Genomic DNA, 27,603 nt, shown 5'->3' on the forward strand with positions numbered 1-27,603 from the left:
ACACGACGACTGGCCAGTGCCACAGGCCAAGGAGGTATACTATCTATCCCCACCGACTCGCGTTCCTCGATATTCTGACGAGGCCGCCTGCCTAGGCGGACTGACTGCCGCAACTTTGTCGACTCTGAGCCAGCGTATTCTCTTTGTCCAGGGGTTTAGGGCGCTCTGTATCTCGTCACCGCCTCCACTGGTACTGCTCCCTACCCCAGTCACGTTCGTGCGTTCTGCGACGCACACAGTGACACAAGCCTTAAGCTTAGGCCCTGTTCGGTTGCCTGGTGTCGGCGAACCGGGCTCGGTTTGTCCTGCGGTAGACTTGGGGTCTCGGAACCGGACTCAAAACCCGGTTTCGCGTTTTGGCAGGCAAACCGAACCGGGCACCGGGCTACCGAACGAGCTACTGTCAGTTGCGGACAATCAAACGCGGTAACTATTTTAGTCCAATTATGTAGAGTCCGGACAGTGCCGGAAGCTTTCGGAAACTGCACAAATGTGATGCTTATGACTCAGAGACTCGATTTGCACGAGCCGATTTCACTAATTCTTATTATTTCCTGTTTTGGACCCAAAATTTTGGCCAACCCCATAATTAATTAGATAAAAATACGAAAAAATATGCAATCGACTCCTTTCAATGAGTAGGGCATAATGCCACAAACAGATGAAAAATATACATCCAAAAATATGGCTATAGAAAATGCACAAAGTATACCTAGAATATGGAATTTGTCATTTAAAGTTACTGTCTTAGATAGCATTCTGACCATTGCCAATCTAGCTATGATGAGCGGGTTCGTGCCAGAGGCAGTTTCAGCTGAAATCTGCGCGAACATGTGAGAACACCTCAAACGTGTGGCGTGAGAACAAATGCGTAAGTAGCAGTAGGATCCCTTACGGAAGCTGGTTGGGTGAATTTTGGGTGGATTCGCAACATTTGAATGAATCAGAGGTTGCGGGTGACTAGCAGGTGGCCAATAGTACTCACTACGACCGCAAAGTGGCCTATAAGTGTCGAAAAAATCGCCCAAAAATTTGGCCATCCAAAAACCTCGTGGGAAAAACTATCTGAGTGCATTTTTGGGGGTTTTAAACCTCCCTGAGTCTGAATCTGAAGTCCATTTGTCTCAGAAAAATCTAGTTCAGGCGCTATCAAATTTACCGTGTTTGATTGTCCGCAACTGTAGTAAGAGGATTCCATCGGGACGTCAGATCCGACTTCGAGAGGCAATCGCCCTGGCCCTCCAGATCTGAGATACATCCATGACAATGGACATCGTTCAGTCGGTTTACTAGAATTACAACTAGAGAAGAATTGAGTCCGCGTACTCCAACGATGACTTAGAATAATAGAGCCCAATTCATCTCCCAGTGTTCCTTGTCGCCTCCGTGGCTTCGTCACCAGCACGAACAGGTAATGCAGGCATGTGACGAATAATTTATGCTGAACTGTGCGCACGTGAGACGTGATCTTTGATGGTTGATACTTTTGGTCTTGTTCTACGATGGCCCGGATCCAAGCGACGAAGCTTGGTAGAAAGACGATATAGCCAATCGACGAATTCCACGTCTCGGGTTTCCGGCAGCGAGAAGAGATCCGATAAAATCCGCGAATGTCTGCCCAAGACAATTTAATATTGGCTGAGTGAAACAATCATACGGTCCATTGCCTCGGTATATGTAAGAGTATCTCAGTGATACAGCGAACAACAGAGATAGGACAAACTACGATAGATCTCACTTCCCGGCACCACCCTCATTATTTAGAGACACCACCATGCACTTGCGCGTCAGCAGATTGAACACGCTCCCGAATATCAGTGCGATGAGCGTGTAGCTCACGATAATGACGTACGGCATACTGAAGTCTGGCGTGTCAAGGTCGACCAGTAATGTTGACATGTAGATCCGCCTCGGCCTCCATTGAAGTGTCGTCAGTGCAGCAGCAGAAACATTCAAATCTGCTTCTGAAAGACCGCCGAGGGAAAATGGCACGAAAATCGCTGGGGGGGAGATCCCAGCCACGCTGTGCATAGGGTGGATGTTCGCTGTATCACAGGCATGGCTTTAAAACGTGCATCGTAACTTCCAACGCACTCTTCGGGGGGGAACATCAGTGCAGCTTGGAAGAGCATGGGCCGGGCGTGCGGGACAGGCGCAGCGTACGAGATGATCGTTACAAGATTCTCTGCGAAGCAGTCCGTCCCATGTCAGCCATGTAATGTATGGACGCGAGCATGAGATTGGCATGCGCGATCGCGATCGCCCCGCTTGACCGAGTACACGTATTACGTGAGACACCGTCGTTGCGAACGCCAAGGGTGTGGAGATAGAACTGTGCGAGCCAAGGCATCGTCTGGAGATAGCCTGTTTGGACCTGCACTGGGAGGTTGTTGGTGACCACGAGCGAGAGCCGGCGTCTGTCTGGCTCGAGCCCTTGAGAGTGAGCTGAGAGGTTCGGCGGCGGCAAACAAGGCCGGAGTTGTATTGTTAATGTATAAACACGTCAGAAAAGCAGGGTCCTCATACGCACGATAGGCAAACGTCGCTTTTCCAGGCCATTGCATTGCGATGACCAGCGCGTCCTGTGTTACAAAACAGTAGGTCAGCTGCCACTAACCAAGCTGGATATGTCACAGGGACACAACGCAATATCTTTCGCCACGAATATCGCGAGGTCCTGTATAATTACGGACGGATCAGGGGAGAGTATACAACTTCTTCCCAGGTAGCTCCACTCGAACCTCGCTTGAGCATGTAACCGGGCACGCTCTGTCAATCGTGCGGTCAAATATTGAACCGAGTGACCAGTCTGAGTCGCGCACGCGTAGCCAGTCCAGTCATCAACAACGCCGATAAGGTGGGAGGGGCGGCGGAATGCTAACCTCTACGCTTGTTAGGGGATAACCGGAAGGGATCGAAGACGGCCTGAAAGGTTACTCTCACTTCCACACCCAGTCAAAAATCCGATGTGGATTGAGCAGATGCGCGATGCCTGAGAGCGATTTACAAGGGAGCAATTTGAGGAATGGTGTAAGATATTTAGTGCAGACATGCTCCGACGGTAGCGTGGCGTGGCGTAACTGGTGAGGGGCTTTCCAATCTGGTAATCACCCTTCAGGTTGGAACGATAGAGTAGGCGACGTGGTGTGCTGCTCATCCAGTGAACCCAGTGAGGCACAGAATGGTCCGGCAAGAGCAATACGAAGACCTTGCCATCGTTCTTCAACACTGAGAAGTGTTTCGAGTTAAATCCATTATCCACCGTGACAACAAACTCACTGGACTCACGATATGGGAGCGCCATCTGCCATCCACACCCAGAGCCCTGCTCCGGTACCCACACCGCTATCCATGATAGTTCCAGTTCCCCGCGTTCAGCGATAGATGCAGCTCCGTGACTGCATATTCGCGGAGAATCTGACCCGGAGTAAGAGGGAACAAAGTATTATGCTGCTGCGCTGTCGTTATAGTTAGCACCAATTGACCCTCTGGATTTCTGGGAGTAGCACCCTTCAGCAACGTCGTGAAAGAGAATCTAGCAGCCAGCTTTGTAGAGGACGTAACGTCGATTCTTCCTCAAATTTTTCCGAAGAGGTCTGGAAGTATGAATACCAAACCAGCCCCCAAAGCAAACCGAAGTGTACTGCAACGGCCAGCGAAGTTGGGCGCTAACAAAGGCGCTTATCCTCGCGAGTTTGTGGCTTTGGAAATTTCTTGCCCGATGATCGATGAAGTCCATTGGAGAAAAATCAATAAACGCAGAAACTAACACAGGTGAATAAGAACATTGAACGGGCAGATGTGACGTCTATATTCACAAGAATATCCAGTGTGAAGTCTGATCGATCGCCCAGCATTCTCGACCCAACAACTCCTTCTAACGTATGCTCAAACTCTTGTGGTACGAACTGCTCGTCTTATTGCGTTTATCTCCCAGGAATAGATCTACTTTCTTGGTCTTATCTTTCTTCTGAAAAGGATTATATGGCTGCTATTTCCTCCCGCTCGTTCTCCGTGGGACTGACCAGTTCTGTCGCCATATCGCGCGAGGCACGCCGTGTTATAATCAACGCTGATGTTTTGAAGGCCAGTAAGGTATGTGCGGGCGAGGTCGTCGCCTTATCTGCTGCGGGAAACCAGAAGGTAAATAGCACTTCATTGTCTCCGGGTTCGCTTAGCGACCAACCATCCATATCGTTTACTGATGGGTTTGAGTTGACAGGCGTTTGCGGTGGGTATCGCATGGCCTTCCCAAGAATTATCACAGGACTGTGAGTGGACGTCCGCTTCACCCTCCGCATGAGCAGTGCTATCTGTCAACGTGCGTAAGCGGCTCATTCTCCGTCTTCCTATGTTTTTGTAGCTGTGTTAGTCGCGTCTTCGCTTCTTCTTACCGCCCATCTGGTAGAGGGCGCGAAAGTAGTGATCTTTCAACTCAACGGTGCAAGATTGCCACCCGGCCTCCCGTCTCTGCGGAAGCTGCGAAGAGCAGAGACGGTCCGTTTGACCGAAATTCTTGGACAACAACGATCTACGAAATTTGACTCGGCGTCATCTCGAGCCGTTGACAAGGGAAAGCGTCGCGACTGGCTGTCCTTGTTAGTTCGCGAAGCACTTGGTGAGCGCTTTTCGCCAGAACAGAAATCGCGTTCTGCAGCATCGGCTGCGAAACTCCCCTTTGCTGACTGCGCACCATAGTCGATCTCAAGTACCTGACTTCCACGCAGACGCTGGTGGTGGTCTATGAAGGGCAGATGCGGCGCTTTTCCGTCTCTTTTGTAACCACCGATCATGAGACAGAAGACGAGTTTGCGGAGAACTTTCAGTCACTGTCACTGTCCCTTAATCAACGATCGTTGCTATGGACAGTGGATTGGGACACTCTGGTTGTCCTTGAGGAAGGAAATGCGGAAACTAACAGTGCAGGACCGGCCAAAGAGAAGAAGCAGGTGTGCAACATTGTGCCGAGCGTGCCTTAGAATTGAACTTGACACAGATTCTTTCTCAGCTTACAGAAGGAGACACAATGCCAAACTCATACGCATCTGTCGGAGGTCTCGACAAGCAGATACAACAAATCCGTGATCTTATAGAAATCCCTCTCACTCGCCCGGAACTATTCCGCCAATTCGGTTTATAGCCCCTAATGGAATCACGATCACTGGCTAATGAAATTTCTTGTCCTCTTGCAGGCCTTAAACCACCGCGCGGCATCCTTCTCCATGGGCCACCGGGAACAGGAAAGACTCACCTTGCGCGTGCAATTGCGGCGTCCACACGCTCCACTGTCATTATTGTCAACGGTCCCGAACTATCCTCCGCTTACCACGGCGAGACAGAGTCGAAATTGCGAGATGTTTTCACCGAGGCGCGCTCTCGAAGTCCATGTATCGTCGTGCTTGACGAGGTTGACGCACTGTGTCCGCGCAGGGAAGACGGGCCCGGCGGGGAGGTCGAAAAGCGTGTCGTCGCTCAGCTCCTGACAATTATGGATGGCATGGAGGACGGGGGGAGTGACGCGGCGCAGAGGGTTGTCGTAGTTGCCACCACCAATAGACCAAATGCTATTGACCCCGCCCTTCGGCGTCCAGGACGGTTCGACCGGGAGATAGAAATCGGCGAGTGGTCCTTGATGTTCTGTGGTACAATATGCGCTCATGGTGTTATAGGTATTCCCAATGCGGAGGAACGTTTTTCGATCCTAAATGTACTCCTGGCAAAGACTCCGCACTGTGTCTCGCCAAACGACCTCCGCATGATTGCAGCGCGTGCGCACGGTTATGTTGGTGCGGACCTGAGTGCGGTCGTCCGGGAGGCAGGCACGATTGCAATCAAGCGCTGGCTCGCCGCAGAGTCCGGCGAACGTAGCAAGCCATCTACATCCCCTGATCCCCCTCAGCTCACCCCAGCAGACCTGCTCACGTCGTTGCCGTCGGTGCGCCCATCAGCCCTGCGCTCGCTCTTCCTCGACATCGTGCCGGTGCGGTTCTCCGACATTGGCGGGCAGGGGATAACGATACAGAAGCTGCGTGAATGCGTCGAGTGGCCGCTGCTGCATCCCGAGGCGTTCGAGAGACTTGGCATCCGCGCGCCAAAGGGCGTGCTGCTGTATGGCCCGCCAGGGTGCAGCAAGACGCTGCTTGTCAGAGCTTGCGCAACGGAGAGTGGGGTTAATTTCCTCGCGGTGAAAGGGCCTGAGGTACGTTAATTTCCGCATGCGACTTCATTACCGCGATTCTTATAAATGACCGTCTGGATAGTTGCTGAACAAATTCGTTGGAGAATCAGAGCGTGCTGTGCGCGAAATATTCAGGAAGGCCCGCGCTGCATCCCCCTCGATCATTTTCTTCGTAAGCTTATTCGTCGGTCTCCACCTTTCTTTTCATAGATGATATTTCTCTAGGATGAGATCGATGCTCTAGCAAGCTCTCGCTCGTCTTCAGACGCAAGCGGCGGTGCACATGAAGGCGTTCTGACCAGTCTCTTGAACGAGATGGATGGTGTACAAGAACTGGTTGGCGTGACAATCGTGGCGGCGACGAATCGCCCAGAGATAATTGTGCGGCCTTCTTCGTCCTGAAATTTTCCGCGACCTTTCCATTCATCTATGGCTTTAGGATTCTGCGCTCATGCGTCCCGGTCGCTTGGATCGTATTTTGTACGTCGGCCCTCCTGACCAACAGGGTAGAGAAGAGATTTTGCGCATTCGCACCCGCAAGATGAGCGTGGAGCCTGATCTTGATCTCCAAGCGATGGCGCAGATGGTGCGTTCTTCGCTTCGCCTTCCGGCCAACACTTACTTACTCGCATGCTGTTCTCAGACGGAGGGATACTCTGGTGCAGAGATAACTGCATTATGTCAGGAGGCGGCACTCACAATGATGAAGAAAGATATTAATACACCATATGTGAGCCTTAAGTGTCCCACGCACTGGCGCATGTGTTGAACGTTTCCACAGGTTCCATATGAGGCATTCGTATCCGCTGCACGGGCTATAAAGAGGCAGATCACTCCGGACGTCGTTGCGAAGTATGAGAGGTGGAGACACCAGAATGGTGCTACTGAAGTGTAGAGCCGAATGCGCTGATCTTGTTCTCTTCTCCAGTGCTTGCCAATCTCCAAATTGTCTTACGACTGCTGCATCAATTGTAAAGTATGGCAGGTATGGAAGTATGACTATAATGAATGATGATCGATCCGATACAGTGATTCTGAGCGGGGGTTGGCAGCTCAGACTCCTCGGTTGAGAACTCGAAGGAAAGCTCGCTGCCCGCAGAGACAGCGAGGTTGCTCGAATAGTCGTCTGGTTCCGCCGGGTTCTTGGGAGCAGGGAGCCGTTGACGGGCGACAACGTCGGCTCGTCGTTTGAATGCACCGAGTGTCCAACATTGGAGTCACCGGGCTTCAATGTTGTTGAATGCAAGAATGAGCGGCGCACCATGGCATTCGCATTGGATAATGTGAGGTTGTGTGTGCCCAGCGTGAAGTTGGATGCGTTGTCATACGCCTCGATCCCAAAGCCGGTACATGGGCCAGGAGTGGTTTGACGGACATTCAAGAGATATGCAAAGGAGAGGACAGCAGCCCCTCACGACACAAGCACAAGTGGAGAGAACATGGTTTGTGTTGGTATGGCGCAATCGATGTCCGCGTAAGAACGAGCGAGGACTGCGACGAAGACCGGCGTCGCATTTATACGTCGACGGGACGCTGTAGTCCTATAGTAGCCAGCACACACAGACATGAAACAAGAATATTCGCCATTCGTGAGGTTAGTGGCTGTAGCGTGTTAACGAACATTCTTGTCCTTGTAAACTTCTACTACCGGCCCGACATAGAAACTCTTTACACTAAAACCTAGTGCTTTCAAAGACACTAACTCGTAGCAAATTAGCGAAATTTTACTGCAAAAAAAGCGGCACTCACGTACGTGCGGAAGTTTTGAGTGACAAAGTTTCTCCACGGGGTCATCATTCTTCAACTAACTCAGGAGAAGGAACAGAAAAGCTTAGGTAGGCGCTTCTCAACTTCCGCCGCTCACCTCCAACTTCAGGCGGCCGGAACAACATCAGCAAGCGCTGCCAAATAGGAAATAAATGAAGGGCCAGTCCAGACAGAGTATTCGGGAACGGTGTACGGTCTGCGCGTCGCTGCTCCATTTATACCGCGCCCGATCTACGCTGACGACCCGTGCGTAGCCTCCGGACATTGTACGCCACTCGAACACAACACCAGCAGGAATAATTGCTCAGGTGGAAGTGCAAGACTTGGTGGAGACTAGCAGTGCACAGTTGCATATAATGGCGGGTTCCCAGCACCAGCAGTCAGATCCGAGTCGAGTCCTCGGTGGCACGGCACGGACACAGACGGCGGATAGGCTCACAATGTCAGTCGGTGGGATCGTCCGTGAAGTAGCTGACTTGTCCATCCTTTGTGCGCGGCAGATGGAAAGCTCATAGAGGCTATCGTAGCAGAAGCGGTCGTGTCCTCAGGCTCCGATCATCTCTCCGTGCGATGTCTGAGGATTCCATGCAAACGAGGTTAGAGCACTTTCTCGACATCGATACCGACGAAGGCATTTTATCATAGCACCATGCTTACCTGCATTCAAAAAGAGATGAAGGACAACCTGGGGCATCTTGCTCGTGCTTTCTGGACGACGAGCATTCGGCTGCCAGCATCCCATATGCGAGTAGGGAGCAAGCGTACCGAAAAGACGCAAGCTTCAAAATCGTCGATCCTAGGGTCATAATGCACAGTCCACGCATGCACTAACAGTACGCTGTGCTCCGCCAGCGACCACTTGTACGACCGACGTTCCTGCTTGCCCCAAGCAACTTGCTACTCTTGTCCGGCGGGATCTTGCTGACGTCGTAGGTGAGGTACAGCGAAGTGAGACAGGCATCGACGTCAGGCTTCATGACTAGACAGACCCGTGGCATAAAGCATTGCGGCGAGGAGGAAACGTCGTTGCAGAGATTTGGATCGGGCTCGTGTCCGATCGTCTCGGAGTCACTCTCGACAATGTCCTCTTCGGTCAGACGAACTTTCTCCTGAAGGCCCTCCATCAGCTTAGCCATATATAATGGTGACCCAGCTGAAGTGGAGAATCGGAGGTATCAATACGTGGTCCTACTTAAGCCGACGGACGACGTCTTCAAGAGATCTACAGGCCGCTCTTCGGGATTTGGACTAGTATGTACAATAACGACCGTCGCCCCAGCGGTCATGGTCCTACTCCAAGATCTCACGATTCTACCTCCCACTGTCGATCCTACTGCCGACCTTGATGATCTCCGTTCACCTTAGAACCACCTCCAAGAAAAATGTAGATCATCAAGGTTGGCCTACAGACGAGATGACCTTCAACTGTGAAGTACGTACTACGCATGCATTTATTTCACCTTCATCAGCTACCGCTTGCCATCCCAGAAGTTTAAGAGAGCGATGCACATGCTCTCGTTGGAACACCTTCCGGTTGATCTGATTCCGCGGCGTGGCCAGCTCTTGAAACCGTCGCCACTGCACTTCGGTTGGGTTTACGGCGGAGTCAAATAATTTAATTAAAAAAAGCTGGGAAGTACGCAGGATCTATACAAAACGGCGAATAACTTCGAAAGGTTAAAGTGAAGCTCTCGGATGAGGCTGATTGCCAGCGGCGAGCGCGGCCTCGGTATTGCAGAGCGTGCGAAGGGCAACCTCGAGGGCGCAAGGTAGTAGTATCTGTGCGTGTGCCATGTCGGTAATTCTGAATAGGGCAGGATATTGGAAGGTTTTTTTGTGAGTTTAGGAAGCACGTCGCTTCTACATGAGCTCCAGAACTTTTCCTGCAAATTAGGCTTGGGGCATGCAAGACGGTGTCAAGCATTGTCCCAGTTGCACTCTTGAAGCGGATGAACCTTTACACTGAAATGAAGGCAGCTGGTTACTTAACTTATTACCGTAGTGCACAAATCCCTACAGTCCTTCGTTATTGGCAACGGCGGAATGTGGCACTGAAGAAACACAGTCAGATTGCAGTCATATCAGCTTGTGTTACGATCTATGGATATCATTGCCCATACGACGTCAAACGTCCACGTCCTGAAAACCATTCGGCAGTACGAACCGGATCTGCACGGTACAGAAGTATTATGGAATGCTATATCGTGCGAATGTCATGTGGGAATAAACAAATGTCCATGCAACGAGAGGACACGAGAAAACAATACGTAGCATAGCATTCATGATGTCCTAGTCCAACGGCCCAATTTAACGCATGTGTCCGATTAAACAGTCCTGCGTGCAGCGCACGCATCCCCGCCGAGTTCACGTCCAACGGCAGCTCTAATGCGCCATTTGCCGCAGCAAGGTGTAACCGGACAGGAACATGATAACCACCGTCGCGACAAGACTGACGAAGGCGGGATGAGCGACATAATCCGGCCACGAGGCATTGACGTTGCACCCAGGACATGTCCAGCCTATCACGCCAGTGTATCAGGCCGACGGACGGGTGGATAGACCTCAGGTGCTTACTGGAAAGTGGGGTGTACGGCTGTGGTGAATACAACGCAAATCTCAGCCCACTGTTCTCGGACAGCTGTCCAGGCGACATCGCTGCACCCGGGCCGCGATCACCCCAGATGTTCAGGGTGTACGTCGCAACGGCAAGAGGGGTGGCCGAGTGTGCCTGCTGGTACGACCATAGATCCCATGTCACCGACGTCACAGAGCCGTCGATGATTCCGTTGGTGGGACCGACGGGATATGTGTTCCCGTTCTCGCAGATGGCGGAGACGGTGAGGTGGGTAGGGGTCACAAGGAGGTTGGTGAAGTTCCACGCAAACGTAATGGTATTAGACGGGGCGATTTTGTAGTAGGACGTCGCTGTCTCTGGGGGTTGGGTGATCGTGAGTGCGCCTGCCGGCGCCGTCTGGGGAATCTTCGAGCTGCTGCTTGATGCTGCAGAACTTGCTTTGCTCGACGATGACATCGTGCTACAGTCGACTACCGCTCTGATGAAGCAGGTGAAGAGGGAGAAGAGAGCGAAGATGAGAAATTTGACAACAAGGGCTTCTCGAGACCGTCTTTGCAGGTGGTGAGCGGGCAAGGCGTGGACCGTGGCAACACGGGTACGGAATGGTCACGCACACCGTTACTCACGTTACGTGACGAAATACTCTTCTTTTACAATTCATCTGCCTCGGTACGTGGGGGTGAATATCTTATATTCAACACCATGATGTACTCCAGAGTGCTTGCAAGGACCTGATGCTGTCGCTTGAACACTTGACGCAAATCCGAAGAATGTCGGCCGTGGCGAAATTCGAGCGTTTCTGGGTCCTTCTTGCACTAAATAAAAGAAAGTTCTGATGATCAGCTGCAGTACGAAGACAGCACATAACGGCCGTTAGCGTGGACATCTATCTACACGTACGTGCTCTGCGCAATACGAAACATGCACTGTGTGTGTGATCAATCTGTCTTTCGTTCATTTCATTTCTTGCAGGGAAACGATCAAACTCCCCTAACTCATTAATGGCGCTACACCGAAATCGACTTCTGGCAAGGCATGAGTCCAGTTGGCTAACGCATTTTTGCTACTACACACGGCAGGTGCCGTCTCACTCCAAGAATTTATGAGTATACTGCCCTACAACGATGGATTTGTGGCGTGTACGTACAGTACAAGATCACACTGTTCACATTGCCCCGCTTAATCACGGATCAAGATGCCCTTGCGACCTCCCTCGGTGGGACTGGCTGTGACTGATCAACAGAACTAACATCCGTGTCGAAGTCGATGCTTGTGTTCATCACGCGCGCCTTGACGTTGCTGACAGGAATCGCTGCCTGTGCAGCCCTGGGTCCGATTGTCTTCCATGCTCAAAATGCACTTCTCTCCCAGCCCATATAGTCAGCGGATGTCGCCTGTGCACAAGTGTCGCCATTCTTCCAACTAGCTGGCTCTATTTCTTTCTTGCGTCGTATCCTTGTCCTTCATTTCTATACCCTTCTCTTGTAAAATTGTTCTGCTTTTCACGATGGTGCCTCCGCTCTCCGTTTCGTCGTTCCCTGACCTTCTGCGCCTGCCCACTTCGGACCTCGATATCCCAGCACCACCCTCATCAGACCCCGTTTTATCTATCAAGAAACGCAGAAGACACCCTTCAGCCCTCTTTCTGAAAACTACCGATGGACTTGTTCAGGGCCATCCGTTTTCTGCAGCAGACAGCGACCCGGACGACTCGCCCAGCAGTCCGATCCTATTCCGACAATCGGACGAACTCGAGAGGAGGCGCAGTCTGAGGACAGACCACATTCGCCGATACAAGTTTCCCGCCCCTGCGGCGACACCAGGCGGGACGTCGACCAGTCCTGAGACCGCATCTTTTCCCTCTACACCCCGTTCAACGAAGGAGAGCATTGCCTGCTTCAGGTTGTCACGCAGCGCCCTGAGCAGGTCGCCCAGTCCTGACATGGACATTACTCATTGCTCGGGCAGCTGGGTGGACACCAGAGGCTTACTTCCCCCTCTACCTCCTCTCCCAAATGTATCAAAAATCGACGAGAAGGAGACTTCGACGATATACTACGTCGAGGATGATGAGTCGGACAATCGTCCAGTGGAGGGCACTGCAGATGAGCTGGAGTTCGTTGATCCTTCGCCCACAGACTCATTGTTTTCGGTGTCTTCTTTCGACTCCTGCATCTTGGACTGGAAGGATGACATCCGTGTGGGAGGGAATGTGCGTTATGCTCCGACTACGGCGAGAGCACGTTCATTCGACGGCGTGCGTCCGTCTTTACCTTCGCGACAGTTCTCGAAGCCACTTTCCTTCGCCACCTTCACAACGCCCTTAATATTACCCTCTGTGAACCCTCACATTGCCGTCGCGCCTACCACTCCTTTGCCGACCCCTTGCTCAAGGGCGAAACTGCGGTTTGGCTGCAGGGGAAAGTCCGCTACTGCTCCTCCCGATCTCGGCTCTTCATCTTCACTCGTTGAAGATGTCAAAACCGGCTCTGAGCGTGCGCGCAGCCCTAGCAACATGCTCAAGCTGCGGCTGAAGCGGATGAGGTCCCAAAAAGCATTGTTCTGTCGACGCACACCTCTTGCTTCTGAGTCCTTCGACACTGCCGCAGACACGGATGCAGACATGGCTTGCGATGATTTCTCAGCCTCTCCTTCCGTGTCTAGGATGAGCTCAGGGACGTTGGGACGCGAGCCTTCACCCTGCTCTTCCATTCCCTCCGCTAGGCCCATCCGTGAGTGTACCTCGTCCCACGGCTCCGACATTTCCGTCGTGGATTTGCCCCTCTACGACGTGTCGATTCCCGCACCCTCACGTTCTGCCGACCTCGCTGCCGATGAGCCTCTGGCTTGCGGGTCCGTCTCGCGCAGCAAGCTGATAGGGCGGAGCGTGGAGGTCGCGGTGGCTACCGCGACACTGTTCGGGGACGTGCTCGAGGAGCGCGACATCTCCGACGTGATTCCACGGCTGCGGATGCTGCGGGTGTCGTCGCGGTCGAGGCTGTGGTGAGGGGAGATGAAGTGACGCTTGGACTTAACCACCATCTTCTCCGTGCGATCCGCCGCAGGACATTTAACTCTCCGCCGCCGCTGTTCTGTTCTCTGTTCTGTGGACCCGTTCTGATCCTGACCTGAGCCATAGACTCTTTGAGCGCTGTGCATGATATGATGATAGGTGATGTGGTTGCAACGTGTACTCTTCAGCTAATGTACCAATCTTCCGCCGCTGCTTCTATCACTACAGTAGGGTGTATTTAATCTTTGCATGGCACCAACTATGATTCTATGTATTGTACGATACAATATTATTTTTGCGATACATTATACCATGTACATGTTGCAGAAGCATTTTCGTCGTGGGCATCTTTATGGCTAGTGAGATGCCGGCTCATTGACAAGCTTGGAAAGCTTCGTGCCAGATATGTTATAGGTTGATTGCAGATGACTGGTAGTACGTCACGAACTCCCAACGTACATGGTACAGCGTACATAGAATGAGCCGTGTAGTTGCTGATACATATACATTGACACTCATATCCGTCGATCGAAAAGTGTGATGGGAGAAGTACTACTCACCACAAACCATGGAGTTGGTCGGTTTGGAGAACTCTCGCACAGCCTCGGCCGCTCCACCGAACAATCCAAATGAGCGACACATGCACAAGTCCAAGCACGAGCGTCGGCCCAAGCCCGTCGAACCACGTATCTACCACCGCGAGCACAAGGAACACAAGGGCCACGAACGGGTGTAGACGTGAGTCAGGGCAGACATGCGCAATTGTTGATACCTAGCAGTGCACAGCGCAATTGTTGTTAGCACACGCAACAGCACAGTAATAAGAACATGAAAAGACATACCTTCGTCACGAGCACGAGCGACTTGAGAGTGCGAGCCCAGATGTGTGGCATCCCGATTCGAATGCGTCTCCCGCGCACCAGCACACCATATATCCACCTCAAGACCATGTGGTCCGCAACTGTGAGGCTACTCGATGAAGAGGAGCTTGGCGGCATGGGCAGTCCGAGTAGCGGGACTCTCACGCTATCCGCATGTTTCTCACCTGGCCGAGGTGTACGTGACCCTTCCACATCCACGCCGACATCGACTTCCGACTGCGAACTCGGCGCAGGCAACTCTGCAGACCCACTGGGAAGCGCAGTCGACGCAGCGTCCATTAGGCGCCTTACTGGGACCGGGATCAAGGAGGTGCGCGAGCTCGTGCGACGTATTCGTGCCGAGGGTATCGGGTCAAGCTGTGCGTTGATTGAACGAAGGTTAGATTTCATGATTTCAACGCGGATCACCAAGGTGGCGACGAGGGCTGAGGAAACGTGGTAGACACTCACCCGGCCTTCGCGGATAGCACTCAGCACGCGTTCGGAGGACGGGCGCATTGCGGGCGTCACATTCAATAGACTCTCGAGGAGGACGAGATACGCGCGCGGAAGGCGCCGTGACTCAAAAGCGGTGACATGCGCAGAAGTACATTTGAACCTGAGGATCATCCGTTGGATCTGTATCAGCGATATCTGTAGCTCACACACTACTTTCGACGCACCCTGAGTAGGAGGCGACCTCATGTTCAAGTATGTCTGCTGTCTCCCGTCCGTCCCTTTGCTCGTCGCCGTCCGATGCATGACGATATGGAAGCCGGAAAAAAAGCAGCTTGTGTAGGATCATGCCCACGCTCCACATATCTGCCTTGGAATCCACTTGTTGGAGCAACCCTGTCGAAGGCGATGGCAGGGATTCTGGGGATGTATATTCAAGCCTGTGTGCTGGTGAGAAGCCGACGGCGTATGCAGAGGAATGAGAAGATAAGACGTACGTGCCAGTGTTTCCAGAACGAGTTCGCGATGATAACCTGTCTTGGGACGTCCCAAAGTCACTCAGCATAGCGCGAGGGCTGTTTGCACATCAGTACAATGACGATCTCATTATGATGTAAGGTCACGCGCATTAGCCGTCCCTCGTCCCAAGTCAACAGCACATTACCCGGCTTCAGATCCAGATGCAAGATGGACTTATCATGCTGGAACCTATCCGTCAGCTGCGAGCACAATCTGATCGTGGGAGTAGCACGCACTAGAAATGCGAGTCCTGCAACGACGTCACCAAACAGCCCGCGCACCTCCTCCGCGCTGAGGAGATGTACTGCCTTCAAGTCGATCGGCCGACCGCTAGCCCCCATTTCGGCCAGACCCATCTCACGTCGCAGCCGCTCACGCTCCTCCGGCGGCGCACGCTGCATCGCTCGGAAAGCCCGTATGCGCATGCTCCGGGAGAAAGGCGCTTGAGAGGGTGATGGCGAGGAAGGAGTATCGGGGCTTGTCGGTGTCGTGGAGCCGAAGGGGTGAACGTGCGGAAGTACGGCGGCGCCCCTACCGAGCCGCGCATCGATCAGGTCGTCGAGACTCCCGCCCTCGGCCCATTGCATGAGCACGCTGTACGCTGTCAACTTGTGAAGAAACAAGAGTGGCGAGACAGAGACATACTGGAGAGTTGGGATTTTCGGTCCGAAAGAGGAGAATTGACAATTCTCCAGCCACGCATGGTGGTAGGTGATGATGTTTGGATGATGAAGTGTCTCGAGCAGGCGAACCTAAGAGGACGACATACTTCGATACAGACAGAGTAGACGTGCTAGTAGACGCTGCGCACCTCACGGAGGATGTTCAATAGGTAGGAGTGAGATTGGCCCACGGCTATCTTCTTCACAGCGAAATGACCTAGCACGTTCAGGGTTGATAGCAGCTTGCGTCACACGAATCGAAGCACCAACCAAGCAAATTCCCATCCAGAACATGCTAAATGAACATGGTTATTTATTGAGCATGCGTTTACGTGCAAAATTATGATGACTTTGGGACATGGAATCATTTGGACGACAAGATATTTTGAAGCGATCGATGGAACGACAACAACAAAAATCCTGATCTTCAAGGGTCAAATGTGGTCCGCAACCCTTGCAAACACCATCTGCAAAGAGTGCAATCCACATATTGTCGACCATGGCGCTCCCATGATACTGTATGTGTGCACGACTTACCTGACATAAGAAGACACTGCCGTTCGCACCCATGCCAAGCCGACACTCCTCCTTGAAGAAAGCCTTGAAGTAACCTTCAGCCATGTTCTCCGCACGAAACGCATTGCCTCCGGCACTTCCATTAGGACCACGCGTGCTATTCCCGCTGGAGTCTGCATATTGAGTATCGCTAAAGGTAGCAAACGGCCGTATGTTCGAGCTAGAAGTGGTTGGTGTGACAGGACGTGAAGCCGTCTCATTTGCGATTTCGAGAAGTTGGAAGTAATTCGCAGCACGGCTGTGCGAGTGTCTGTCAAACTCTGCGTCCAGTTCGAAATCGCGCTCTGATTCATCCTCGGCGTGCAAGTCCGCAGGCAACAAACGGTGACAATATGGACAGCGCACATCTGTACTTGATCTGTGTACCAGGGTGGGAGGTGGGGAACGAGACTGAGTGCGTACAGATATCGCATGCGAGGTTGGGTTATAGAGAACGACCTGGTTCGAAACGTGGAGGATTGGCTGCCATTCAGGATCCAGCGGAGGAAGCGCAACGAGTGCGCTAGTCGGAGAAGATGGCTCGCTGTCGTCAAACATCGCCCACGCTAAGCTTGTTCTTGAATGGCACGGTAGAAACAATGGGTACAAGCAGACAGAAATTATTTGTCCAAGTGCTGAATAATTTGAACACGTTCTTCACCCCGATTTGATTGCGTTCGCCCTGGAAGACAAAACGAAAATACGATGTGCAGCAGTCAGAACGGGGAAGACAGTCAAGTAATATGATGAACTCGGGAGTACTTACTTACTACTGCTCAGCGCTCGGCGCTCAATGGAGCCGATAATAAAGTATTATTCTCATCACGTGACGTATATTGATACAAGCCACGCGACAGTACTTCAGTTACAACCTCATTCCATCAATGCAAACAGTGAATGCATATCTCTATGCTGATATTTCGACAAATTATAACATTCCATGTCCATCATGCAAGTCAAGACAAAATATCGCATTTTATGTTTATCCACCACTGGCAGCACACAAGTCACACCGCAGCGGCCGCTGGCTCACACGGCTCAGCAGACATAGTGTATCATTCAAACCATCACTCTCGATTACGAGACCCGTACTAACAGTGCAACAGTACAGTACCTGTGACGCGTGTTTCTGAGCCTTAGCGCCATTTGCTAGACTACTCGGTCTGCGTTGCTTTCCCTGCCTCCAGCGGAACTCGGAACATCGCATACGGCTTCGTACGTAGATCCGTGCTGATCGCGTACCACATAAGTGAGAACGTGAGGCGTAGCGGACTTCGAGGAAGAGCACTCACCCGTTCTGATAGTCTGGACTGAGCCACAATCTGCACGGTGGAAAATCAGCCCATCATGCACAAGACGGAACGCACTAATCAGCACGTGGACGATACTCGAGTACGCACTGGTTAGAGGTGAAGTAGAGGTACTTTCCTCCACTCTGCAGCGTCACGACAGACAAAGTGTCAGGCCACTTGAGCTACATGTTAGCAACTGCGACCTAGATTGCCCCCGTACGCATCATTAATCTACTCACTTGGATGACAGGGTTACGGATGAACGGCTCCATGATGCCGGTGTTATTGTTGAAGCGGTTAATTCCGTTGTGTTCTGCGAATGGTACACGTTAGTACAGCCGTCTAGTGTCGTGGCGTACGGCGCACCGATGGATCCACTGTAGATGTACCCTGATGCATCCGTCTCAAGACCGTCAGCATTGCTTCCGGTCTCAGTCGCCAACTGGACAGCCTGGCGAGCGAGTAGCCCCGCGTAAGGGTTTTTCGAAGAAGGCTGTACCTTGAGGAATGACGTGGGAATTCTCCATAGATGGCGGTCTGACAAGGGAGAGATGTACAAATGCTCGCCATCTTCATGAAAGTGAGCAACACTTAAAACATATCAATACCAGTTTCCTCACCAGCTGCCAAAGCAATACCATCTACTGCGAACTGCGCACAAAAGACAGGTGATCAGACAGCATTTTCTACTTTTTGTTCGACGGTTCCTTACAGCCTCGTAGTTGATGACAGCATTGGGCGCGATATCGTTGTGGTAGTAGAATGGGACTACGTCAAACACAAGTCAATACTCGATACCCTCAAGTACTGCATTCACGCACCTCCGTTGTACAGGGGAACAAAATTGAGATCAAGGCTCACGGACGGGTGACTCTCTAAGTGCCTCCATGATTGGCCCGTCGTGAGATCTACCACGACGATCGCAGGGCGCTGCGGCGAACTATCTGTGATGTACGCGTAGCCACCACCGCGCAAGTCGAAGCGCACGTCGTTCAGGGAGGAGTCCGCGTACACGACGTCACTGGGGAAAGTGTAACTCGCGAAATTCGTACCGTTCAGGTAGAATCCGATCAGCTTTGGCCCGCCAGGAACCGCGGCCAGGAGAACGGTCCCGTTCACTCGCGGTCGTCCAGTGTCCAGTGCCCATACCCGATCTCGGCCATCAACCACGACAGACTGTACAAAGAGAAACTTAGAGGTAGCGATACTGTATCCGGGATTCGAGGAGTTACTGAACGTCTCGGGTGTGTTCCAGTCTTCGCTGAGTATCGCGGTAAGTAACTTCTACTTTATACCAAATATCCACGAACTTAGGCCATGCAACCTCGGTCGTCGGGCTGCTAAGAATGGCGAGAGTAAAGGTCTCGTTTCCGCGCGGGAAGCAAGTGAATACGGAGCCATCACTAGATGCGCCGACACCCTGGCATAATCAAGGAAACCTATTGAGTGACTGTCAGACGAACAGAACAAAGACTGACGGTTGGAACATAATTGTAGTAGGCATGAATCAGCTCGATCTGCGGACCAAAGTATCCCGTGTCATAGTGAACAAGCACGTTCGCAAGAGCAGGGTCGGTAGCAATTCCATAAGGTCTGACACCCTGGGCGCTCGCCAGTATTTCGTTCCAATCGGGAGTCCCAGCAGGAGGATACTCAGGGAACTACGTCGAATCCGTTGAATTTTCAGATGTAAAGAGTATCCGAGGAATTGTGCACTCACGTCAAAGGGATTTGACTGTGCACTGGCTGCAGCAGCCAAGAGGGCCAAAACTGCGAGTGTGCAAATCATCTCAGCAAGCTGGGTTACATCCATGCGCACACGGAGGACAATTTGTACCAGGACATAGACTATTTTTGATACTTCCTTCGCCAGAACTTCACGGGAGCCGCGATCTTCGTAGAGAAATGCAGCCCAGATGACGGCCAGGCCATCACGAGTCATGTAAACCCCTGCATGCGTCCCCCGTGCTTACATCCGATTTCTCATGATGATATTCGCGAAGTACGTGACGTCAGGTTTAACGGTAGGGAGCGACAGAGGAAGCATGCATGAATATCGCTCACTCGATTACGGGTCCTATTAAAATGCCTCACCGTTATTCATTCCGTGCACATGTCCTGCTTCTTTGTGAACACCATGCGCATGAGACGGCGTCGGAAGATGCAGTTGTCCACGGGACTTCAAACGAAGTGCCATTGGTGTGGATCACGCCAGTGAATCGGGGCCGAGTCAGACCTGAGACTGTAAGCATGGACTCACCTTGGACACGTCTTAAGAGGACAAAAAAATTCGAGATATTTGACACTGCTATCGACAGTCATCTGAACGCGATATCGAACTCGCAGGAAGTGGAATTGGCCATAGAACATCACAAAAGCACCGAATGGACGAGCGACGGGCAAGCGACGGATACAACTTCTTTCCTTTCTTACGTCACTTTATACGGAACGTTTTACCCGATTCGGTTCTTCGAGTGGTGCGATAGACACCATATAATTTCCCCAACTTGAACAAGTACGGCGTCCAGCCGGGAACGCGCGCACACGTTGCACAGCAAATATATAATGCGGACGAGATAAGTATAGGTTGAACTTCAAGAAGCTGTTATTGAATTGCTGTTTCCCGCTACCTAAGGTACTTACAATTCTCAGTAGTCGCCTAGTAGGCTCGATTCCAGTGTATAGTACTATGGAAGACAGTCGTTCCTTTGTATATCTCAGCAGCAACCTGTGTCTCAGGGCGTTTCGCAGCGCATCTCTCCAGGCGTTACGAAGCCTTCCAAAAAGTGCAACGCATAGGGATTTTAGAAGAACTGGCATGGAACGTTGAACAGCCGCAGGACGACAGTCATGACATTAACGTCAACTAAGATAGAGAACGTGCATGAGTTGCGGTATAAAAGCCTCTTCACTAGAATAGCTGAGTACGGGTTGAACAGATTCGCTGACAGGTTTGGATGTAGTGCCAGTCTCGTGAAGTAGGCAGTCTAAATTGCTTAATTAGTTCTCACTCTTGTACAACAACTAGTTTATAGATCTGTCAGTTTTAATTGTCTTTTTTTATTCATTTCTGGACGATATTCATTACATGGTATTTTGCGCTTCACCTGTCTCGTGTGAGCTCAGACGATAGAAACCGCAATAAGTTCAAGCCGCTGAAGAAGACGAGTAGTCGGCGACGCGGACCTCTCCTTTCCGGTCGCAAGAGGACACAACGGCTCTCCCAACCCCCGAAAATCTGGGATATCAATCGTCGGTTCACACTTAACCACGTCGGGAGTGATTGGGCCAGACGTCTCGTAACCCGACATGGACGTCGACGTGGAGGATAAGTCTACACTCTCGTCCTCGTCAAATTCGAAGGTGGGTGCTGAGGATGGGTGAGAAGAGTCGGTAGTGTCGTTCATCGGGCGTCCGAAGGGGGTTTGAGGGCGCGGAGGGAGGGAATCGTGTGCAGGGTGAGGTTCCCCGAAATCAGGATGCATGGTACCGATGTCGACCTCCTCAATCTCCATCCCATCATCGTCCTTCCCACGAAAGAGCACTTCGCTTTGGATGACGTGCGCAGAGGTATTGGCATCTAGGACGTCAGAAGAGGCGCGCGCAGCCTCAGCAAGCTGGGCCTCTTCGGTGGCGCTCATGAAGAAAGTGTCTACCGCCAGGATAGCCTTGCGCAGGCGCCGAATGGAGGTACGCGAGGAAGGATCAAGGACGAATATCCCATTGAGGATGTCGGCGACGCCACGTGAAATTGGCATGCAGTGGTAGAAATAGTCGGGGTCGAGGATGAATTCACTGAAGCACGAGTCGGTGCAGCGAGCGGATTCCCAAGGGTTGCGCCCGGTGATCATATTAATAAGGATGACACCAAGCGACCAAATGTCACTTTGCTTGGTTGAGTAGGCTGCAAAGCCAAGTTCCTCGCCGATACATTCTGACAGAAACAGTATCAGACAAATGAAGACGGTGACTGGAATGAGAGGACGTACCAGGGCTCATATAGAATGAGCTACCGCAGCCATGCGTATAGCTGAGCGGTCGGCTCGTCGCAAGCCCGAAATCGCCAACGTAGACTTGAGAGCCGTCTACGTTGCACATGATGTTTTCGGGCTTAAGGTCACGGTGGAAGACCTTATTGCGATGGCAGGCTTGGACAGCATCCAAGATCTGCAGAAACACCTTCCGCACCATCTCATCGTTCTTCACGAGCACCTTCTTCTCGCAAATATGGCGGAACAAATCACCACCAGGGTAATAGTCCATGACCAGATAGAAGTATTTACTGTCTTCGAACGCATCGTGAACGGTGACAACGTTCGGATGCTCCGAGACCAGGCGATGAAGAGATATCTCGCGCCTCTGCTGGGTGGTATCGGACTTCGCAGGACCAGCCTTGCGAAGGATTTTGATGGCCCGCTCCACTGGAGCGGTAGCAGAGGACGACGAAGGGGCGTGAAGATCCACCGCACGATACACTACTCCATAGGCGCCAGCGCCGAGGAGCTTGACTAGCTTGAACCGTCCTCCATCAAGGAGATAACCGGTGAAGTTGGGGATAGAGCTAGCAGCCATCGCGTGTTAAACGTGTATGACAAGTGTAGGGTGTGGGGCGTGGATAGTGAAATTGGAGGAATTGAGCGAAGATGGCTCACCTTTTATGCCTTTCAAGTGTGCTCGGTTCGGAGACAGGCCCTCGGGTGTAAGCACTCGGATGCAGCATTCCGTGCACCCAGTATCCGCCTCACCCACATCCGTGCAGGAAGGAAGGACATCGCGGCGCGGCATATTTCAGTATTGACCGGCACTCGACCCTCGGTTCTATTCGAAATGCTGCCGACAGCACGACTTCAGCAGGCATTTAGCTAGTAATCCTGCACGAATAAGAGATTAAAATCAAACGCATATAATATACCGGTTACGCGTTCAAACGAAATCAGGATGCACTACACAGGGCCTAAGATGTTGGGCAAGCTGCTGCTTTGAAACTCCCTTGTCCGACTGGTTGATGTCTTCCTATTTCAGTTCTATTTTCATAACTCCGCCCGCGTTTGTGAGCGAATCCGACTTTGGCAATCATCCAAGATGGGCGCCATGACACTTAGAGAGTAAGAGCGTACGGTATGTAACTTACAAAAGCAAATAATTGTTGCAGAACGGCATGGTGTCGCAATGTAGCATAAACATACAGACGGATACACAATGTCCTACGGAAAGGTGACGCCTGCGTCACCGTCAAGTCCGTTCGCCCCCATCAATCAATGATGAACCGGTCCACCAGTCGGCGCAACGGCTGCACTCCCACCTCAGAGCATTGAATTTTCCCCAATCGACCGATCGGTGGGCGAGAATACACTCCGCCAAGACTTCCGTTACGAGACTTTGGAGCTACGTCAGCCGGTTCGTGCATTTCCGGAGTGATTAGAATGTCGCTATCGTCGTCGGAGCTCGATATGTCGCAGAATCCAGAGGATGACGAAGTTGTGTCTTCTTCCTGAGGCAACCCAACAACGGTGCGAATACGGCGAGGAAGGAATTGATCCGTTCCATGTGGCTTGTGAGCCTCCAACGCACCATCGTCACCTAAGCCGTGTGGAGAAGACTTCCGATCACAAGCGCCAACGGAGTGTCCCTCCTCCACGTTGAGTAATGATTGCGACTCGACACCGTCGCTGTGTTCGTCTGAGTCATCCGAGTCGTCTTCCAGCGAACTCAAGCTAGACTCCGAAGTCGTCCATTCGTCTGAATCGTCTGAATCGTCTTTCATAAGGGGCGAATTCGGAGAGCGATACGATTCCCATGCAGACTGCACGTGTTCGTTGCTGGCGGCAATCTCTTCCTGGCTCATGTAGAACGTGTCAGTGTTCTCCACGAGTTGGCGTAAAGCGGGTAATTCGATGGCGGCACCGGGGTCGGAGGTAAAGATTGCATGAAGGATGCGGTGTGTGCTCTCAGAGATCGGTAACATCTTGCGCAAGAAGTCCGGATCGTCCAAGAAATAACGATAACACTTGTCGTCAAGTGTCGCACGCTTCCAAGGACTGCGTCCAGACACCATGTTTGTGAATATGACGCCGAGAGCCCAGACATCGCCGCGTCGAGTGTCGTATGATTTCGCGTGTGAGTCAGCATTGAGGCACTCTACACGGCAGACATAAGATTAAAGATGTACAACTCAACTCTGCAAAGTAAAGTTTATGCTCACCAGGGCTCATGTAGAGGGTAGTTCCAGCGCCAAACGTTATGCTGTGACGAGTTTTGGTAGCAAGTCCGAAGTCGGCAACATAAAGCTGAGTGAGATCTCGGCTGACAAGTATATTTTCGGGTTTTAGATCACGATGGTAGATGCCTCTCTGGTGGCATGCGTGCACAGCATCGATGAGCTGTAAGAAGAGACTGCGAATGAGCTCATCGTTTCTAGCGAAGAGATTCTTGCGTGAGACTATGCCGAACATATCGCCTCCAGGGCAGTAGTCCAGCACAATATAGAGGTAATGGGCGTCCCGCACGACGCGGTGTAAGGTGAGGATGTTTGGGTGGTCCGAGACGCAGTGCTGAAGGTGGACCTCGCGAGACTGGTAGATGCCGCCTTGTGTCTCGATGTTGCAGATATGAAGCACCTTGACGGCGTAGAAGATGGGATGTGCGAGAGACGACGAGAGATCGCGAGCACGGTAGATTGTGCCATGACCACCAGCGCCAAGTACGTCGAGCAATTGGATTCGGCCAGCGTCGATACATTTGAAAGCGAGATTAGGAACAGAGTGCTTGCTCATGATATGCGTGCGGCGAGTGTAGACGTGTATATGGAGTTGCGAATATGCAAAGTGGGTAGACAGAGGCATAGCGAGCCCTTTTATCTGGCGAACGCATTATCCGATATCCGAGCACCCGTCGAGTCATTCGACCTTCCCGTGCGTATTCTTCGCAATCTCGGTAACGGATATTGCTATCCGAGCCGCGAGTGAGTACTCTTTACGCATGCATTGGTGGTAGTCGAGATCGAAACAGCCGAACGAAGAATTGCCATTCTGGGAATCACCTCCATCGTTGCGATCTAAACTAGAGGTGAACGTTGGGTCATATGCATATTCAAAACCAGTGCCATCGTATATTGTCATTGAGCACGAGTGACTGGCACAAGCACATCAAGTTGAACATGGGGGGCTCTATACAGTCGTCAAAGATGGAGTTCAATTAACGAGATGGAGAGTGTATGTGCATATGCAAGACACACCCGAAAATTTCACTGACTCGTTTTTTCGACCGGCGTATCCACAATGACGTTCCGGATGCCCTGAGTCCATACGCCAAGTTCCTTCTCTAGCCTGATCAGCGTCTCCCTCACTTCCTGTCCCACTAAGCCTCCTCCCGTCTGTGATCCAAAGCCCACGACCAATTCGTCGCGTGCGCGCACCAGTGTCTCATACGCCAACCTCAAGCGTGCAGCTCCAGACGGCGGGAACTTTGTCTCGCCTCCCGTTGCAGGTGAGGAAGGCTCATCAACAGCGAGCAGCTTACCAAGTTCGGCGAGTGCAACGCCGCGAACGGGATGTCCGGGCGATAAGACACTGGTCAGCCCCGCACTGTACTTGGCGGCGGTACGAATGGTTTCGTCTAGCACTTCTTGAGTTATAGAAGAAGATAGCGAAGCAATCAATAGCTCCAACCGCAAACGGTAAATGGCGAGAAGAGGGTGGCATGACGGTGTGAGGCCAGCAGATGAGAGGATCGGGATCATATTGGCCGTGAGGCGTTCTGCTCGTCGGGGATCTAGGATTGGTATAAGAATCGGCGGTGAAAAACAAAGTAACAGAACATACCCTTGTATTGGAGAAACGATGCCTTGTCGAGGGCTTCCTGGCCCAGGCGCAGTGCGTCCAGCACGGCATTAGTCGAAGAGACCACTGCTCGGCATTGTGTGCAACGACTGAAATTGTTCTCTTCGGAGAGATGAGCACTGTGATAGAGTGATAACGAATATGGATGTACCTTCGGTAGGTACTGGACAAGTGCCGCCGCACTTCTCCGGACACCACATGGATGCACGAGGATCGATTGTCAACTTCTTGCTGCACAGCGCACATCCACAAGAAAAATTGTATGTTTCCTCGAGCTCCCGCTGTCGTTTAGCCTGGGGAAGAGTTGTATCGACATAAGCGGTGAGCACCTGAGGGTTGATCAGAATATCGTGCCACATGCAGCACGATGTAGAGATACCTCTTCATCCGGAGCAATATCCTTAATGGCCACAAGATGCATCAAGGGCTCCTGAGCCTGAGGGTCACTTGACGCTCTGGGGAAGACAATCACAGCATTCGGGTCGCATGAATGGTTGGCCAACGCGATAGTAGGACAAACAGACACTCCCAATGGTGTAAGCGAGGGCGATGTAAGCGTGAACGTATTCGTAGTGAACTGGTACAACGGCGTGAGATTTTGTCAAAAAAATTAACGATTGCCATTGCAACATACCCGTGAGATAAGATCGACCAGGTCTCCTGCGGATGATAGTCCGAACGCTGCCAGTTCTGTGGGAGAAGACACGCCAACATACCGAACTATGGAATGAGCTAGATGTGTATGTGACTCGAATGCAGAAGGCGGTAAAGATGATCTATCTGGATAACGGTGAATTCACAATTGGAGATGGTTGCAGAAACGACACACGGGATTGCATCGTGTATATTTCTCTTGTCTGAAGGACACAATCAGTTCTTGCTAGACACCGCCAGAATTGAATGTCAGTAGATACCCAAAGACTGTCTAGACCCTCCTTTTGTGCACTCCATAAAATTCTGCCCAGGCATCTGATAGCATCACTTGGAATGGCCAACTCTGGAGAAGGAGCGGAGGTCGCCCATCTCTGCAACGCGATGCACTCATTCTTATGCAATGACCAGTCGCTGTTCTGACATTTCTGGAGGAAAATAAGCTTACAATGATCAAAACTCGTCTGTATAACGTACGTACAATGCCGCAATACCACACGGAACGGCAGCGCGTGCAGCGTCTCAAGCCCGAGTCGGGAGCAGGCTCACAACAGGACGAGCAATGGGTATCGATGCACGATGTCGAGAGCACGCTGACATGAGGTTTTCTGAAAAATAAAACTGAGCCTGTTCGCTGTCAGTAACAACAAGGCCAATCGGTTCTGATACTCGAAAAGTAGCGAACCTGTCTTGGATGCGTTCTTTGCATAAACTCCTCGCCCTGCTCGGTCTGTCTTGCGAATCTTCAAATATGATGGCAGAGATTGGTGAAGGCCTTTCAAGTCAACTACCTCGCATCCATCACTGGTTCCAGCCGGTGTACCTCTTTCACTTTTGTCATTCGCCGAACGTAGTGGAGGTGCAGCCTGAGCAATGGAGGCGACCGCTTTCACGCATGATCGATATTGTTTGGATTGCCGAGCGGATCGCAGGTCGGAAAACGACATTAGGTGAGACAGAAAAATGATTATGATAGGCACTGGAGGGTGAACACGGTACCGATCGACACAACGCCACCTTGCACGAGTTGCCCGCAAGTGAGCACGAATGAGGGTCTGGGTCGTGTTGGTAGTGTACCCAGCTTGGACTCCGCAAGGATGTTTAATGCAGAATGGGCAGATTTACACCGTCGGTGTGAGACTTAGATATTTTCATGCTCTAAAAACTAAAAAAAGTACTGTAGCATTTCGACCAACCCGGCCGGTCCCGGTCACAAGTCACAGACACCTTGGCCCCT

At 51.8% G+C, this 27,603-nt stretch overlaps 10 protein-coding genes across 10 annotated transcripts; 2 read left to right on the top strand and 8 right to left on the bottom strand.

Moving 5' to 3' along the window:
• Positions 1–1,734: 1,734 nt before the first annotated feature.
• Positions 1,735–2,031, bottom strand: SCP_1103180 (hypothetical protein; the record flags this gene model as incomplete). The annotated part of the gene is made up of 1 exon (XM_027762753.1): positions 1,735–2,031. One exon carries the CDS (start codon positions 2,029–2,031, stop codon positions 1,735–1,737), a length of 297 nt encoding a protein of 98 aa, XP_027618554.1.
• Positions 2,032–3,984: 1,953 nt separating this feature from the next.
• On the top strand, positions 3,985–7,073 carry SCP_1103190 (ATPase family gene 2 protein; the record flags this gene model as incomplete). The annotated part of the gene is made up of 12 exons (XM_027762754.1): positions 3,985–4,143; positions 4,223–4,271; positions 4,364–4,618; positions 4,699–4,949; positions 5,009–5,132; positions 5,193–5,618; positions 5,670–6,199; positions 6,261–6,350; positions 6,404–6,559; positions 6,618–6,764; positions 6,822–6,908; positions 6,960–7,073. 12 exons carry the CDS (start codon positions 3,985–3,987, stop codon positions 7,071–7,073), a joined length of 2,388 nt encoding a protein of 795 aa, XP_027618555.1.
• A 1,699-nt stretch (positions 7,074–8,772) lies between these two features.
• Positions 8,773–9,081, bottom strand: SCP_1103200 (hypothetical protein; the record flags this gene model as incomplete). The annotated part of the gene is made up of 1 exon (XM_027762755.1): positions 8,773–9,081. One exon carries the CDS (start codon positions 9,079–9,081, stop codon positions 8,773–8,775), a length of 309 nt encoding a protein of 102 aa, XP_027618556.1.
• Positions 9,082–10,327: 1,246 nt separating this feature from the next.
• SCP_1103210 (hypothetical protein) lies at positions 10,328–10,976 on the bottom strand (the record flags this gene model as incomplete). Its single annotated transcript, XM_027762756.1, has 2 exons — positions 10,328–10,464; positions 10,520–10,976. 2 exons carry the CDS (start codon positions 10,974–10,976, stop codon positions 10,328–10,330), a joined length of 594 nt encoding a protein of 197 aa, XP_027618557.1.
• A 1,051-nt stretch (positions 10,977–12,027) lies between these two features.
• On the top strand, positions 12,028–13,527 carry SCP_1103220 (hypothetical protein; the record flags this gene model as incomplete). Its single annotated transcript, XM_027762757.1, has 1 exon — positions 12,028–13,527. One exon carries the CDS (start codon positions 12,028–12,030, stop codon positions 13,525–13,527), a length of 1,500 nt encoding a protein of 499 aa, XP_027618558.1.
• A 562-nt stretch (positions 13,528–14,089) lies between these two features.
• SCP_1103230 (predicted protein) lies at positions 14,090–17,143 on the bottom strand (the record flags this gene model as incomplete). Its single annotated transcript, XM_027762758.1, has 11 exons — positions 14,090–14,305; positions 14,376–14,771; positions 14,865–15,012; positions 15,077–15,289; positions 15,347–15,424; positions 15,477–15,550; positions 15,605–15,962; positions 16,014–16,120; positions 16,180–16,247; positions 16,301–16,325; positions 16,568–17,143. The coding sequence occupies 11 exons, from the start codon at positions 17,141–17,143 to the stop codon at positions 14,090–14,092; spliced, it is 2,259 nt and encodes a 752-aa protein (XP_027618559.1).
• A 596-nt stretch (positions 17,144–17,739) lies between these two features.
• SCP_1103240 (hypothetical protein) lies at positions 17,740–20,074 on the bottom strand (the record flags this gene model as incomplete). The annotated part of the gene is made up of 12 exons (XM_027762759.1): positions 17,740–17,815; positions 17,878–17,907; positions 17,986–18,053; positions 18,117–18,190; positions 18,244–18,447; positions 18,498–18,528; positions 18,590–18,645; positions 18,699–19,138; positions 19,188–19,297; positions 19,356–19,538; positions 19,598–19,647; positions 19,972–20,074. 12 exons carry the CDS (start codon positions 20,072–20,074, stop codon positions 17,740–17,742), a joined length of 1,425 nt encoding a protein of 474 aa, XP_027618560.1.
• A 925-nt stretch (positions 20,075–20,999) lies between these two features.
• SCP_1103250 (Negative regulator of sexual conjugation and meiosis) lies at positions 21,000–22,597 on the bottom strand (the record flags this gene model as incomplete). The annotated part of the gene is made up of 3 exons (XM_027762760.1): positions 21,000–21,811; positions 21,867–22,438; positions 22,530–22,597. 3 exons carry the CDS (start codon positions 22,595–22,597, stop codon positions 21,000–21,002), a joined length of 1,452 nt encoding a protein of 483 aa, XP_027618561.1.
• Positions 22,598–23,128: 531 nt separating this feature from the next.
• On the bottom strand, positions 23,129–24,719 carry SCP_1103260 (Negative regulator of sexual conjugation and meiosis; the record flags this gene model as incomplete). Its single annotated transcript, XM_027762761.1, has 2 exons — positions 23,129–24,015; positions 24,080–24,719. The coding sequence occupies 2 exons, from the start codon at positions 24,717–24,719 to the stop codon at positions 23,129–23,131; spliced, it is 1,527 nt and encodes a 508-aa protein (XP_027618562.1).
• Positions 24,720–25,120: 401 nt separating this feature from the next.
• Positions 25,121–27,313, bottom strand: SCP_1103270 (hypothetical protein; the record flags this gene model as incomplete). The annotated part of the gene is made up of 9 exons (XM_027762762.1): positions 25,121–25,647; positions 25,698–25,817; positions 25,867–26,044; positions 26,095–26,292; positions 26,350–26,495; positions 26,545–26,572; positions 26,630–26,794; positions 26,848–26,993; positions 27,052–27,313. 9 exons carry the CDS (start codon positions 27,311–27,313, stop codon positions 25,121–25,123), a joined length of 1,770 nt encoding a protein of 589 aa, XP_027618563.1.
• Between the last annotated feature and the right edge of the window lie 290 nt (positions 27,314–27,603).

This window comes from Sparassis crispa (genome assembly GCF_003851025.1).
Source record: "Sparassis crispa DNA, contig_000011F, whole genome shotgun sequence".
Classification (NCBI taxonomy): Eukaryota; Fungi; Basidiomycota; class Agaricomycetes; order Polyporales; family Sparassidaceae; genus Sparassis; species Sparassis crispa.